A 15,995-nucleotide genomic window follows, 5' to 3' on the forward strand; every position below is an offset into this window, starting at 1 on the left:
GAGGGTGGCCTTGGAGGAAGGCATCCAAGGGTGGCCTGCAGAAGCCGAAGGAAGGAGACCCTGAATGCAGCCGGTGGAGGTTGGAAAGGGCTTGGGAGGCTGAGCCTCTGGGCCTGGGAAAACGCATCACATGCCCCCAGCATGTCACCGGGACTCTCTAGAAGCAGGCGGTGTGTGCAGGGGGGAGAAGCAGGGAGTTCTGGGGGCCTGCCCCCCCTTCGCCCACGGCTTCGCTGGCAGTTGAAGGATCGGCCTGCAGGGCGACCCCGGAGAGCCTTTCCGTTCCGAGGAAGTAGGGCTGTGCTGGGCATTGGATCAGCAGTCTGGCTGGGCAGGCTCATCTGCCCGAGAACGAGGAGTTCAGCTGCTGCTGCTGCTGCTGCTGCGTCGAATGAAGTTTTCCAGATTCCAGGTTGCCCCAATTGGTCAGCAGCTCCACTTGACCGGCCTGGGGGCAACGCTGGGCTTTGAGGAAGGGTGGCCATCGTGCGTGCGTTAGCTGAAGAACTCTCTCCCTCCCTCTTGGAATGATCTGGGAAGCACCTGCGCACCTTCAGCCCGCTTTGCTTCTGGTCTCATCCCTGTGGGTGATACCTTCGTCTGCAGCCCAGGACAGCTTTTCTGGCCGTTGAGGAGAGACGGCCAGTTTTCCCCAGGCCAGTTAGGCGGAGGATCCTGACGGTGTTCTGCCGCCTTCTGGGCATGGAGTAAGGGTCACTCACTGGGTGTGTGTGTGTGCGGGGCGGGGGGGGGGGAGGTATTTGTGAATTTCCTGCATTGCGTAGGAGGCTGCAATGGGTGACTCCGGGGGCCCCTTCCCTCCCTCTGGCCTTTCAGAATGTGGGTCGGAGAGTTTGTTGAGCAGGCCGTAGCACGCACTGGGCTGGTGGACAGTTTCTCTCGGTAGGGTGACGGCTCCTCAGTGTAGCTTTCTGTTTTGCAGTGTGCCGTTTCACACGTTTCCACAGGCGCCTGCGTTTCCAAGCCCGCTTGGGCCCCTGGCCTCTGCCCTGGCGTGCCCCTCCCCCCACCTCTCTCTCCCGCTGGCCTGACCGGCCTTCTGGTTTCTGCCCTGCACAGGATAACAGCCGGCGGGTGGACAACGTGCTGAAGCTGTGGATCATAGAGGCCCGAGACTTGCCCCCCAAAAAGCGCTACTACTGCGAGCTGTGCCTGGACGATATGCTGTACGCGCGCACCACCAGCAAGATGCGCACAGACAATGTTTTCTGGGGGGAGCACTTTGAGTTCAACAACCTGCCTGCCGTGCGCACTATCCGGCTGCACCTCTACAAGGACACGGACAAGAAGCGCAAGAAGGACAAGAGCAACTACGTGGGCATGGTGAGCATCCCCATTGCCAGCGTGACGGGGCGCCACTTTGCCGAGCAGTGGTACCCCCTCAGCCAGCCCAGCGCCAGCAAAAGCAAGTCCGGCTGCCCGGCCGTCCGTGTCAAGAGCCGCTTCCAGACCATGAGCATCCTCCCCATGGAGCTCTACAAGGAGTTCGCCGAGTACATCACCAACAACTACCGCATGCTGTGCGCGGTGCTGGAGCCCGTCCTCAGCGTCAAGAGCAAGGAGGAGGTGGCCTGCGCACTGGTGCACATCCTGCAGAGCACGGGGAAGGCGAAGGTAAGATCCAGGTGGCCGGGGGAGGGGAGGGAGCTCAGGGGGCCCGTGCGGGGGCTGTGCTGGCTTGGCTGTTGGGGACCAGCCTTCGCCCCCCCTCACCCCGCCCTCCCCACAGGACTTCCTGTCTGACATGGCCATGACGGAGGTGGACCGCTTCATGGACCGGGAGCACCTGATTTTCCGGGAGAACACCCTGGCCACGAAAGCCATAGAGGAGTATCTCAAACTGATTGGACAAAAATACCTCAAGGATGCCATTGGTGAGCGTGGGGCTGTGTGGGTGGGTGGGAGGCCAGAGGGCACACGCTGGCTCCCGTTCAGGCTGAGGGGGGAGGGGGGAGGGCGCTCGCTCGGAGGGGCCGAGGACGAGGATTCCGGGCAGCCCCCTGGACAGACTTGCAGGGTGCTGGGCCAGAGGCAGGCAGAGCCCAGCCCCAGCCCCTCACTGGCCCCTCGGCTCCCTCCCCTTCCAGGTGAGTTCATCCGGGCTTTGTACGAGTCAGAGGAGAACTGCGAGGTGGACCCCATGAAGTGTTCGGCCTCCACCTTGGCGGACCACCAGGCCAACCTTCGCATGTGCTGCGAACTGGCCCTCTGCAAAGTGGTCAACTCCCACTGGTCAGTGTTGGCCGGGCTGGGGGGTGGGGGTGGGGTGGAAGTGGGAGTGGTGTGGCGGGCAGGGAGAAGGGCTGTCCTGGCTCTTGCGACCTGGCAGGGGAGGGAGGCTCTCTTCTGGGAGGGAGGGAAGGGGTCGCCTAGGCTGAGGTGCGAGAGGGGGCAGCGGGAGGCTTCTGCAGCAGCAGCCGCCCACTCACTCTTGCCTTGCCCCCTCCAGCGTGTTCCCTCGCGAGCTGAAGGAGGTGTTTGCCTCCTGGCGTCTGCGCTGTGCAGAGCGGGGCCGGGAGGACATCGCCGACCGCCTGATCAGTGCCTCTCTCTTCCTGCGCTTTCTGTGCCCAGCCGTCATGTCCCCCAGCCTCTTCGGGCTCATGCAGGAGTACCCCGACGAGCAGACGTCTCGCACGCTCACCCTCATTGCCAAGGTCATCCAGAACCTAGCCAACTTCTCCAAGTGAGTGTTGTTGGGGTAGGGGCCGGTCAGGACCGCTGCTGAATGGTGTGGAGGGCCCAGCCGGTGGGAGGTCCAGCCTGAACACCCCCCCCCCCCGGGGTGGGCTTGTTGGGGTAAGGGTTGAATGCTGGCGTGGCTGGATTAGATCGCAGAGTTCCATCTGGGCAGCTGTGTGGAGATTCCTTGGCCAGTGCACTTGGAGGACATGCATTTGTGGGGGTGGAATAAAGGAGGAGTCTTTTGGATGCCCATCGTAGAGTGTCTCTACACAAGACGTCTTAAATGGGGACACTAAAGTGTAGGGAGATACAATGTTAGCTGGGAAGCATAGTTTAAAAAGACAGAGCTGGCGGAGATCTTTCCTCAGAGGGTTTGTTAATTTCATCTTTGCCTTCCTGAAAGCTCAGTCAATTTCACCTCCCTTTCGGGCCCACCGGCCTTAAAGTGTCAGTTTAGCCGAGAAGCACAAAATCTGCAGTACAGGGAGAGGATGGGAGGTCCTTTTTACCCCGGTGTCAGAACCGTCCCTGGTAGTTCAGGGAAACAGCAAAACTTGTTGTCTGTCTGTTGTAGCACAACACAACAAAAGTCCTGTGATGCTTTAAAGACTAACCCTGTTTATTTCAATAACTTTTTGGAGTCACAGAGCATTTCTTAAGCGGTATGAAGAGAAGGTCATACTGGGAATTCTTAGGAGGAAGATTATGCGGGTGATTGGGGAGGGGCGAGTTTGGGTGCGCCTTAAATCCTCTGCGCTAGGGGAAACCGGGGATGTTGAGGCCGTGTGTGCGAACCCTCTAATAAAGCCACAGAATTCACCATCGCGCGTAATGGACGAGCAGGGAGCTCCGAGGGTCAAGCGGATCAGTCAGGGGATGAGGGATCCACAGGCCCATAGGTTTGGGAAGAACCTCCGGAGGGCGGGGGAGACCCCTTTCCAGCGAGAAGCGGCCTGAAATTGAAATGGTGTTGGAGCTTCCGAAAAAGAGCCCGTGCCGTGCAATGGCTCTTCTGTGCCAGACTAGGATCAGGGGGGCGACGGGGACAACGCGGGGGGGGGGGTGCTAGGTTAAATTCCCACTGTGCCACAGCTGCTTGCTGGGTGCCAGGCATGCTTTCTTGGCCTAACCTACCTTGCAGGGTTGTTGTGGGGACAAGGTGGAGGAAAGGAGGAATGATGTAAGCCACTTTGGAGGGGAAAGGCAGGGTATAAATGAAGCAAAATAAAACTTTTAAAAAATAAAATACCAGTGGTTCCTGTAGAGCCCAGCCCACCACAGACCTCTTTCAATGCGACAGCGGAACCAGCATGGGGGTACGGTTGCCCAGGCAGCACCGGGGCCTCTGCGCCTCGCCGTTGTGGAACCAGTCGCCTGCGTGTTCTCCATTGTACTCATTCTGCCCTTGGCTTTGCTGGGACGGGGACCCCTGCGCAGGAGGCTGCCCGCACGGCTGGCCTAGCACAAGAGGCCTCCTCCTCCTCCCAGCCAGACCCCCCAGGACAGCCCCTTCTCCCCCTGCCCCCTTCAGGTTCGGCAGCAAGGAGGAGTACATGGCCTTCATGAACGAGTTCCTAGAACTGGAGTGGGCCAGCATGCAGCAGTTTCTGTACGAGATCTCCAACCTGGACACGCTCACCAACAGCACCAGCTTCGAGGGCTATATCGACCTGGGCCGTGAGCTCTCCGCGCTGCACGCCTTGCTATGGGAGGTCATGCCCCAGCTCAGCAAGGTGAGGCCGGACGAGGCGGAGCAGGGCCAGGGCCAGGGTGAGGGGGGCTGCTGCCTCCGCCGCCTCCTCTCTCGGGACTAGAGCGACCGCTTGCCTCTTCCAGGAAGCCCTAATCAAGCTTGGTCCCCTGCCCCGCCTCCTCAATGACATCAGCCTCGCTCTCAGGAACCCCCACGTCCAGCGGCAGCCCAGCCACCAGGGCGAGCGGCTGCAACCAAAGCCAGTCATCCTCCGCGGACCCTCTGCTGACATGCAGTCCTCCTACATGATGCGTGACCTCAACAGGTCAGGCTGGGCTGGGCTGGGCTGGGGGCTAGCTGGGGGGGATCAGGCCCCCCTGATGAAGGAAGCACTGCCGGTAGTTCAGAGAACTACCGATGCAGCAGGAGCAACATCACCTGCCCCCCCCCAATGGAAATGCCCCCAGGCACTTGAGGGGTGGGCGGAGGGCTGATCGCCTGAGACGCAGAAGTTCCTCCTGCCAGGAGGAGGCCGGAGGGGCTGGGAAAGGGTTCCCCTTGGGGGTCGTCCTCAACTTTTGCTTTGTCCCAACAGCTCTGTTGACATGCAGCCCTATATGATGCGAGGCATGAATAGGTAAGTCCTGCGGAGCCCCCTGCCTGCCTGGCACTCGCTAGCCCCCTGTCTGCCCCCTGCCCCCCTTGCACGACTTCTTCAGAAACTGGTCCAGGCCCTGAGGCATCCCAGGCTCTCAGTGAAGCGCCAGCCCCCCGCCTGGACTTTGGTTTGTCTCCCCCGGCCTCTGCACTTGTGGCCCTGAGCAGGGGGGCTCCTCCTGCCTTCAGAGGGTTGTGGCCTCCTGCTCACGTGGGCAGAGAGCTCGTGGCCTTGTCTCAAGCCAGGGAGGCCAGGAACTGGGCTAGGGCCCCGCTTCGGGGTGGTGCTGTGGCTCTTCCGGCGGCCCTTCTCTTCAGTGAGACCCGGTGCCTCTGCCTCCCTGCAGCTCCATGGATGTGACCCGCTTGCCGTCGCCCACCAAGGAGAAGGGCTCCAAGGACATGTTCTTTGTGGCTCGGCCCCCACTGGCCCGCTCCTCCCCCGCCTACTGCACCAGCAGCTCGGACATCACGGAGCCCGACCAGAAGGTGCTGAGCGTCAACAAGAGCGTCTCCATGCTGGATCTGCAGGACAGCCGCATGAACAGCATCTCCAACCTGCACAGCGTGGGCGACATGCTCAACAGCAGCCAGGCCTCCATCACGGCGGGCCTGGGGCTGCGGCCCAGTCGCCTCTCGCAAGGCAGCGGCTCCAGCATAGCGGCCGGCCTGCGGCTTAGCCAGATGGGCGTCACCACGGATGGGGGCGGTGGAGGCGGGGGCACCTCCTCTGCCCAGCAGCTCAGGATCCCCCTCTCCTTCCAGAACCCCCTCTTCCACATGGCCTCCGACGGCCCGGCCGCCGGCCCCCTGCACTCCCACCCACACCGGCCCACCGAGGGCAACCCTGACACCTTTGCCCCCTTCCACGGCTACAGCAAGAGCGAGGACCTCTCCACCAGCAAGCACATCATCCACAGCCACAGCTACAGCGACGAGTTCACCCGCCAGGGCTCCGAGTTCACCAAGCGCCAGCTCTCGCTTCAGGAGAACCTGCAGAACATGCTGTCCCCGCCCCAGATCACCATCGGGCCCCAGCCCCAGCGCCCCGCCCCGCAGCCGCCGCCGCCCGTCCAGCGAGGGAAGTCCCAGCAGCTCACGGTCTCCGCAGCCCAGAAGCCCCGGCCTTCCAGCGGCAATCTGCTGCAGCCGGAGCCTGCCTATGGCCCGCCTCGCACTCGCCAGCAGTCGGTCACCAAGGAGACCCCCTCTGCCCTCAAGCCATCCATTACCAAGCAGGTGAGCCGCCCCTGAGGGTGGGACCGCGAGAGGCGAGAGGCTCGGCTCTGCACGCTTCCTCAGGGCGTGTGGGGAGGGGGGCCTGCGCATGGGGGGGGGGGGCTGCCTGCCTTCCTGCTGGGCCAATTCACTGAGATGCCTGAACATTTTTTAGGACTAGTACTTGACTGCGGAGACCGGTATTTTATTTATTTTAAAAGATTTGTGTTTACCAAAACCGTAGGGTTGCCAACTCCTGGAGATTTGGGGCTAGCGCCTGAGGAGGGCGGGGTTTGGGTTGAGGAGGAAGCTCAGCAGGACATAATGCCACAAAGTCCTCCCCCCAAAACTGACATTTCCTCCAGGGGAAGGACCAGTCTCTGTAGTCTGCAGATCAGCTGTTAATTCCAGGAGGTCTCCAGGTGCCACCTGGCAGTTGGCAACCATTAAAAGAGCAATGAAACCCAAGAGCAGCAGCAGCAGCAGCAGCAGCAGAGAGAGCATCGAGCATTACCTTGGTTGCCCACTTGTTTCCGGGCTAAATCCGGGGCGCCAGTTCTTAACTTGGGAGCCCTGGGTGGGCCGCCATACTTCAAGGGCTGCTTCCCTGGCCTCTCGCACGTCCCAGCCCTCCTCCTCCCGCAGATGGAGGCACGCGGCCGGGGCTCAGTCTGCAGGCAGCTGCACTGGCTGCCCGGTCCTGCCCAGGCCCAGCCGCTGGTTGCGTCGTCCCGTGGGTGGCTGTGGTCTCTGTTCGTTCGTAGAGGTTCTGCTCCACACCCCACAGAGATGGGCTGTGCTGAGGAGCAGGGGCTTCCCAGCAACGCCCTCCCCAACAGGGCATGCCCTCCCCTCTGCCACCTGGCCCTGCATCTCCTAGGGCTTCCGTGCCCGTGGATTGGCCTGTTGACTAGAGCCGCGTGATTGCATTGGAGTTCATCCTTTCCCTTTGTGGGGCTGGTCTGAGAGAAGGATGTGTTTATGTGAAGGTCTGGTTGGCTTCCTCTCGTGTGTGGGAGGAGCCCAAGGCCCAAGGTGGCAGCAGACATGGCGCAGCAGCTCCCCTGATCTAGAGGCCCCTCTGTTCACCCCCAAAGCAGCCCAGGCAAGGACAGCCAAGTGCCCCTCCTGACCTCCACCTCAAGCCCTGCTAAGCAGAACCGCCTTGTGTGCGTCCCTAAAGGCCGGCGGCCTGGGCTGCTTGCCTGCCTCCTCCAAGAGGCCAGCCCAGAGGGGGATGCAGAGATCGTCTCTCAGACCAGCCCTGCCAGAGGGCACAGGCAGGAGGAGGCGCTAGGAAGGATGCCGCCGGGGCAAGGCGCCATATCCTGCCAGGAGGCAGAAGGTCCCAGCTTGTGAAGGACTTTCAGCAGTGGTGCCTGAAACTGAGGCCAGAAGCAGAAAAGAAGCCCCTGAAGATTTTTTAAAAACAGGCACTGCGTGTTCGTGGCCACTCATCCCCCCCCCCCACTGCATTTTGCATGAACCGAAGCCTCTCCTTCGTGGGCAGTCCCCCACGAAGCATGTCGTAGCAGCCCACCCTCAGCATTGATGTCGCGTCGATTCCAGGAGCTAGGGCAGCCAAATCTACCAGGAAAGACCATTGCCGTACGAAACGTTGTTGAAACACCAGCCTCTGCTTTTCCAGCAGCAAAACTGGGTGAAGTATCTCTGACTTCACAGAAACAGGGGAGAGAAAATCTTGCCTTGCTGAGGGAAGTACGGTCCTCTCCAGAGTCCAGCCTCCCCTCGCTCTGAGGGAAATTTGTGACAGCCACCTTGTTCCTTATTTGTGGATCACAGCGGATAAATTTCAGTTCCCAGCAGAGAATCATCCTGCCCGGCCTTCTCAGACGCCGGAGGCTGGCAATGCCCAGCCCTTGCTCTCCGCCCCCCCCTCCCCTGGCAGGTATCCCACGTGTCTTATCATGCCCACATGAGAAGGGGTCTCTGCCGGAGGCAGCCAGGGGCAGGGGTGCCGAGGCCTGGCAGCAGGGAACTCGTCCTGGCTGACGCACAAGATGGCTGCCAGTGCAGGGGGGCGGGGGGCGTTGACCCTGCCAAGACTAGGACAGTTGGTGTGGTTCTTCTGAGTGCGATTGCCGGCCCCAAGATGCCACGTATCTGCTCTCCTGCCTGATCCAGGTTTCAGCGCCAGCCCTCCGCCTTCCTTGTTCCTGTCGTCCCGTGGGGGTGCCAGAGGCAGGCAGGCACTGTCAGGGAGGGGCCCTGCTCTGCCTGTTCCGTGGTTCCTTGAGCCTCAGACTCAGCAGGAGGTCCTCGTCCCTGGAGGATTCTTCCTCTCCTTCCAAGGCGTCTTCCTTCCATTTTGAAGCAGGTCTTGCCACTGAACTGTCTTCTAAAAAGGCAAAGACAGAATTGCAGCGCAAGGGTCAGGTTCTGCATGAGTCTCTCTATACGGGCTGCCTCAGTGTGTGTTTGTCAAGTGTAGGGAGATGATAATGTTAGCCAGGAAGCGTAGTTTAAAAAAACAGAGCTGGCCGAGATTGCTCCTCAGAAGGTTTGTTAATTTCATCTTCACCTCCCCAAGGCTCTGTCAGTTTCACCTCTCCAGGCTAAAATTGGGTGGGATCACAACCAGAGGGCAACAAGGAATGGAAATGGGCTGGAGCTGCCTTCTACAGATGGGCTTGGACCTGGAGAGGTTCTAATGGGCTAAAGTTTCCCTTCTGGCATTTCACGGCCCCTTCACACAGCTTCAGTGTAGAGCAAAGCCTTTGCCCTGCCGCTCGCTCTGTTTTTTTAAACTACCCTTCCCGGCTACCATCGCATCTTCACGTGTCAGATGTCTCATATAGATTGACTATGAATCAAAGGCTATAACTTGTTTGGTTCCAGGGTGGCCATTTACAGGCCCTGCTGTGTAACTGGGCTGGGGGAAATGAAGGGATCACTCTTGTGCCTGGCGTAACCGTGGTCACGTGGGGTCAGTCCACTCAGCTTTCGGAGGTGACACAGAAGAATGGGGGATGCACATAGTTCTGATATGGCTCATCTCCCTCCATGAGGATGGAGGAAACTTGTTGTTGTTGTTGTTGTTGTTTATATCCCGCCCTCCCCGCAAGTGGGCTCAGGGCAGGTCATCCCCCCAACCCCTGAGGACAGGATTAAGTTTGGAGCAAGAAACTGTGCTGTCACTTGGATTTCTGGTCTGAGATACCCTTGGAAACATCACCTAATGAGAACGTTACAGATGGCGTTAAGGATCCTTAAGTCTTTGAAAATAGACGGGATCTGCTCTGTCCCCGGACATCAAACCCAATCTTTAGTGTGCTCCATTTGGAGTCAATGGGTCCTGTTTCTTCCCCACCGCTATGCAGAGGCTGAGAAATGCGGCCCTTAGTATTGCCTCAGTGCCAGGTGTGAAAAGAATGGGTTTGCAATCTCCTTCCGTTTGGTCCCAGGAGGTTAGAAACCCACAGCCACCCCAGCTCTCTGCTCAGCTGTGCCACCCTTTCCCCTCGGAGGGGGTACTAAACTTCTTTGGGGTAGTAATTGCAGTGACCAAACATCTGGACGAGAACCCCCTGATGGACAGATCTGTACATCTAGCAATCTGATTGGTCATTGAAGGGCTCCACCAAGTTGCCACATCTCCTGATTCACGCCTGCCCGTTGGCACAGGCATGACCAGCCACACGCTTGCTCAAGGGATAGCAAGCTCACCCGCTGCCCCTCTCCCTTGACCAAGGTTTGTACAGCAAGACGGAGGCGGAGAGGCGCATTTGCAAAGATCAGGATTAGAACTTTTAAAGTTTTGTTCAACATCTTTATAAATGACTTGGTTGATAGGTGCTTATTAAATTTGCAGATGACACCCGTTGAGAGGGGTTGCCAATTCACTAGAAGGCAGAATCTAAATTCAGGATGATCTTGACAGGCTGGAAAACTGGGCTAAAACTAACAAAATAAATTTCAACAGAGATAAATGCAAAGATACGTATTTAGGTAGGGAAAATCAAAGGCATAATTATAGGATAAGGGAGACTTGTCATGGCACATGAAAAGAAAACGGAAGGTGGTGGCCATCTGCTCATGGGTATGGAACGTCATGTCTCCAGGCCAGATCCACCACTCCGAGAGATGTGCTGCTTGCCAGGGGCTAGAATTCAGGATATTACAGACCGACTGCCGAAACTGATCAGACCAACTGATCCATACCCGTTTGTGCTGGTTCACGTGGGAATGAATGACACGGCCGCGAATACCATCGCAAGAATTAAAGAGGACTATGAAGCTCTTAGAAGGCAGTTGAAGACATTGGGGGCACAGGTGGTATTCTCTTCTATCCTTCCTGTCAAAAGAAGAGGAATGCGAAGGGAGCAGACCACACTCGAGGTGAATAGTTGGCTGAGGTGGGGTGCCGGCAGGAGCGCTTTGGGTTCTGGGACCACGGGATAAGTTTCCTTATGGAAGGCCTTCTAGCACATGATGGGCTTCACCTCTCAAGGTCAGGGAAGAAAATGTTTGGAAAGAACCTGGAGAGCTTCATCAGGAGAGCTTTAAACCCTAAACTGATGCCGCAAGGGGCAGGGGACGATCGACGTGGGGATTTCAATGAAGAAGCGATAACAGCGGGGGCCCGCCTGAGTCGGACAGATCAAACAAAGGTACAAGGCTACAAGTGCCTATATACCAATGCCTGAAGTATGGGCAATAAGAAGGAAGAGCTTGAGCTTCTCTTGCAAACAGAGGGCTACAATATAGTAGGAATTACTGAGACTTGGTGGGATGATTCCCATGACTGGAATGTGGTAGTGGATGGGTACAAGTTGTTCAAGAAAAAACAGAAGGGTAGAAGAGGAGGCGGAGTGGTGTTGTATGTGAGGAGAGGGCTTGATTGTCAGGAAGTTATGGAGAATGTGGTTGACAGTCTAGTGGAAAGTATATGGGTAGAAATAAGGGGAGGGAGGACAAGGGGTTTTGTTGTTGGAGTCTGCTACAGACCGCCTGACCAGCGAGAAGAAACGGATGCTGCCCTCTTTGAACAGATTGGCAGAGTATCCAGACATCAGAACCTTATAATTATGGGTGACTTCAACTTCCCCGATGTGTGCTGGGAGACAAGCTCAGCAAAGCGACAAGACTCACGCAATTTCCTGACCTGCCTGGCTGATAACTTCCTTTTTCAAAAGGTGGAGGAAGCGACAAGGGGTTCGGCCATACTAGACTTGATATTAACCAGCAGGGAAGAATTGGTAGATGAGATGAAGGTGGTGGGGACCTTAGGGGGAAGTGACCATGTCCTCCTTGAATTCCAGTTGCTGTGGGGGGCCAAGGAAGTTCATAGCCAGACTCGTAGGTTAGATTTTTGTAGGGCCAACTTCGATGAACTCAGAGGCTTGATGAGAGTCATTCCGTGGGGGAGTGTGCTGGAAGGGAAAGGAGCGAGTGAAAGGTTACTAGGTACTGCAGATCAGCCATCAGAGAGGCCAAAGCTCAGTACGAGCTGGGTCTGGCCAGGAGGGCTCGCTACAACAAGAAAAACTTCTACAGATATGTGAGAAGCAAACGCAAGGTAAAAGAAGCAATTGGACCGCTGTTGGAAGGAGAAACTCTGATGCAGGACAGAGAAAAAGCAGACAGGCTTAATGACTTTTTTGCCTCTGTTTTCTCCCTGAAGAACTCAGGCACATCTAGAGATAGTAGAAAATGTGGCAGGACACCTGAGTGGCTAATTGACATTGACAGAGAGGTTGTGGAGCGGCATCTGGCTGCACTGGATGAATACAAATCCCCTGGGACGGATGGGGTGCACCCAAGAGTGCTCAAAGAACTTTCTAGAGAACTTGCAGAGCCTCTGTCCATCATCTTCAAGGCCTCCTGGAGGACTGGGGATGTGCCACAAGATTGGAGAAGAGCGAATGTTATCCCAATCTTTAAGAAAGGGAGGAAGGATGACCCGGGAAACGACAGGCCGTTCCGTCTGACTTCTGTTGCTGGGAAGATATTATAGCAGATTTTAAAGGGATTGATCTGTAAGCATCTGAAGGACTGCTTAATGATCCAGGGAAGTCAACATGGTTTTGTCCCCAACAGATCTTGCCAGACCAACTTGGTTTCCTTCTTTGATCGAATGACCAGCTTACTGGATCAGGGGAACTCTGTTGACGTGATTTATCTGGATTTCAGTAAAGCTTTTGATAAGGTCCCCCATGACATTCTGATGGGCAAACTGGAAGACTGTGGAGTAGACTATAGGACAGTTCGGTGGATAGGGAACTGGCTAGAGGACCGCACTCAAAGAGTGGTGGTCAACGGCGTTTCATCAGATTGAAGGGAGGTGTCCAGTGGGGTGCCGCAGGGCTCGGTTTTGGGCCCGGTACTTTTCAATATTTTTATCAATGATCTGGATGAAGGAGTGGAAGGGCTGTTCATTAAATTTGCTGATGATACCAAATTGGGAGGAGTAGCGAACACCCAAGATGACAGAATTAAAATTCAACAAGACCTGAATACTCTGGAGATGTGGGCAGCTGTGAATAGGATGCAATTCAACAAAGACAAGTGCACAGTATTACATCTGGGCCACAAAAATGGGAAGCACAAATACTGGATGGGGGACTGGGCAGTAGTATATGTGAAAGGGATCTTGGGGTAAGAGTGGACTGTAAACTAAATATGAACAGTCAGTGTGATGCAGTGGCAAAAAAGGCTAATTCAATCTTGGGTTGTATCAAAGGGGCCATAGCGTCGAAATCGCAGGAGGTCATAGCCCCTCTCTATACTGCCTTGGTCAGGCCACACCTGGAGTATTGTGTGCAGTTCTGGAGGCCTCACTTCAAAAAGGATGTAGACAAAATCGAGAGGGTGCAGAGGAGAGCGACGAGGATGATCAGGGGACTGGAGACTGAGCCCTACGAGGAAAGGCTGAGGGCCTTGGGAATGTTTAGTTTGGAGAAGAGGAGGTTGAGGGGGGACATGATTGCTCTCTTTAAATATTTGAAAGGCTGTCATTTGGAGGAGGGCAGGGAGCTGTTCCAGTTGTCAGCAGAGGGTAGGATCCGAAGCAACGGGCTTAAATTATATGCAGAAAGGTACCAGCTAGATATTAGGGAAAACTTTTTCACAGTCAGAGTAGTTCAAAAGTGGAATCAGCTGCCTCGGGAGGTGGTGAGCTGCCCCTCACTGGCAGTTTTCAAGAAGAGGCTGGATGAATATTTGTCAGGGCTGCTTTAGGCTGATCCTGCACTGGGCAGGGGGTTGGACTAGAAGGTCTGTATGGCCCCTTCCCACTCTGTGATTCTGTATCGAGGCATCTTAATGTACTCTGAACACGAGCCAGCAGTGTGATGCATAGCTAAAAAGGCAAATGTGGTTTTAAGCTGTATCAACTGAAGCGTAGTGCCCAGATCATGCGAAGTGAGGGTATCACTCTACTCTGCTCTGGTTAGACTTCACTTGGAGTGCTGTGTTTAGTTTTGGGCACTACAGTTTAAGAAGGACCTGCAGGTAATACTGATTCTATTATTCATTATGAATTCAGGAACCTGCACTTGGGGAGTAGGTAGGTTAGGCCCTCGAGGTCCTTTCCAGCTCTGTGTATCTGTCTTTAAATCATATACAACCCTCAGCTCTAGCCAGTTCATTGCATCATTCTTGACCTGCAGCCGATGCCAGACAATGATACCCCTCTCTCGCAGGATTGGGAGACAGACCTTTTCTTGCCCACTAACCTTAAATGACTTCTTCCAACATTACATAGGCCCTCAGGTGTCAGCAGTGCCCTTTCACTTTCTACATTGAGCAAAGGGTTCACTCCCTATACAAAAGAACAAATGAACATAAATTTGATATTAAAAACCATAGCACTCAAAAACCAAAATGAGAACATTTCAGTCTTCCAGGACATTCCATTGCTCAACTAAGACTGGCAGTACTCAAAGATACTTTGAGGGGGAGATTACAGTAATAATAATAACAATAATAATAACATTCGATTTATATACTGCCCTTCAGGACAACTTAATGCTCACTCAGAGTGGTTTACAAAGTATGTCAGTATTCTCCCCGCGACAAACACCCTGTGAGGTGGGTGGGGCTGAGAGAGCTGTGACTAGCCCAAGGTCACCCCGCTGGCTTCAAGTGGAGGAGTGGGGAATCAAACCCGGCTCTCCGGATTAAAGTCCCTCGCGCTTAACCACTATACCAGACTGGCTCTTGCTCGAGGCTTTCATCCACAAGTTCAGAACAATGGACTCCCTCCCCCAGGCTGAAGAGGAGGGGCATAGGATTCTTTTCTCATTACAGATGCTAATTTTCTGCATTTCCTCCCCTGCCCTAATCAAGCTGATGACATTTTGCATTGTATCTCTGCATCCTCCTGACTTCATCCTTTGCAACGCCCGTCCCACCTTTTCTTTTTTTTGTAAAATTTTTTATTTTTAATATCTAACATAAAAAACTACAAAAGACTACAAAAATATAAAGGGGAGAGAGGGGGAAAAAAAGGAAAGGGGGACTGGGAAAAAGGGAAGAGCAACATACAAACAACAAACGCTACACTACATGTCTTGTATTCCCTTCATGCTGTAATTTTTCTTAAAAGTTAACTTTCTAATATGCTATCAGATTGGTAGATTTTATACAATACAAACTATATTCAGGATCAGGCTTTCTTCCCCCTCCCTACGTCTTGGTCTCAGTTCTCTCTGCGCAGCTGGAGCAGCTGCGCCCGCTCTCTCCTCCCCCCCACTTTCCCCTTCAGATTTTGAACTTTCTTCCTGCTGAAACTCCTGATGGTTGAACAAAAAGTCTGTCAGCTGCACTTCCGATGTAATCTTGTAGGTTTGATCCTTATATCTAAACCAGACGCCTTCTGGAAACAACCATTTATATTTTATATCACATTTCCTCAAGAAAGCCGCAAGTCCTTTATACTTGAATCTTCTTTTACGAGCCAAAAATGGAACATCCTTCAATATTTTAACCTTATTGCCCAAATAATCCAAGTCCACATTGTACGAATTATATAAGATGGTGTCCCGAATCTTCTTAAATGAAAAGTCAGTAATAATCTCACGAGGCAGCTGACGCTTCATTACGTACTTTGAAGATGTCCGCCGGACTTCCAAAATACCGCTTTTTAACTCTTCTTTAGTTGCCTTTGCGAATGGCGCCAAAAGTCCAGACACCAAAACTTTTAAATTTTCACTTTGCTCCTCTTTTACATTCTGAAGACGCAGTACCGTTTGGGCACGGTCCACTTGCAATCCTATTATTTGATTCTCCAAAAGCTTCACTTCCTTGCTTGTTGCTTTCATGAGTACTGCGTTCTCGTGTGCAGACTGCTCTGCTCCGGTCGCTGTTTCTTTAATGGTTTTCACTTCACTTTCCACTGAATCAACCTTTTGCCCCATTTCATTCAGTTTCGCTACAAAGGGCTGCACAGCATCAAAGACTGCTCGTCTCACCATCTCTTCCAAAGTTTCCCCCTTCCCCTGTAACGTCGCCATTACCGATTTACTCATTGCTGGGCTCTGCTTTCTCGTCGCCATCTTGGGGGAGGGGGGCGCCAGCTAAGTTCCGAAACTCCGTGAAGGGGAAGAAATCCTCACCTTCTTAGCTTCAACTCCCACCAATCCTTCGCATACGCTTAGAAATCAGAAGGGATTCGCTTACTTACAGGTTTTCACCTTAAATCTGCTTATTGCCGTTCTCCATGGCCCGGCTGCACGCGAAGTGCAGCGCAAGTCTGCCG

The 15,995-nt window shown here is 54.7% G+C and overlaps 1 protein-coding gene across 6 annotated transcripts in view; it reads left to right on the plus strand.

Moving 5' to 3' along the window:
* SYNGAP1 (synaptic Ras GTPase activating protein 1) overlaps positions 1 to 15,995 on the plus strand; it is a 74,172-nt gene that overhangs the window by 45,507 nt on the left and 12,670 nt on the right. For all 6 annotated transcript variants that reach the window (XR_008596886.1, XM_054977784.1, XM_054977782.1 and 3 more), the window contains 8 exons: positions 1,081 to 1,635; positions 1,751 to 1,895; positions 2,109 to 2,253; positions 2,471 to 2,707; positions 4,238 to 4,439; positions 4,543 to 4,724; positions 4,995 to 5,036; positions 5,404 to 6,295. Coding sequence is in view for 5 of the 6 variants with exons in the window: in XM_054977784.1 (XP_054833759.1) it covers positions 1,081 to 1,635; positions 1,751 to 1,895; positions 2,109 to 2,253; positions 2,471 to 2,707; positions 4,238 to 4,439; positions 4,543 to 4,724; positions 4,995 to 5,036; positions 5,404 to 6,295 (2,400 nt within the window). In the remaining variant the exon portion in view is untranslated. The remainder of the gene's footprint in view (positions 1 to 1,080; positions 1,636 to 1,750; positions 1,896 to 2,108; positions 2,254 to 2,470; positions 2,708 to 4,237; positions 4,440 to 4,542; positions 4,725 to 4,994; positions 5,037 to 5,403; positions 6,296 to 15,995) is intronic.

Source organism: Eublepharis macularius, chromosome 4, assembly GCF_028583425.1.
Source record: "Eublepharis macularius isolate TG4126 chromosome 4, MPM_Emac_v1.0, whole genome shotgun sequence".
NCBI classification, from domain to species: Eukaryota; Metazoa; Chordata; class Lepidosauria; order Squamata; family Eublepharidae; genus Eublepharis; species Eublepharis macularius.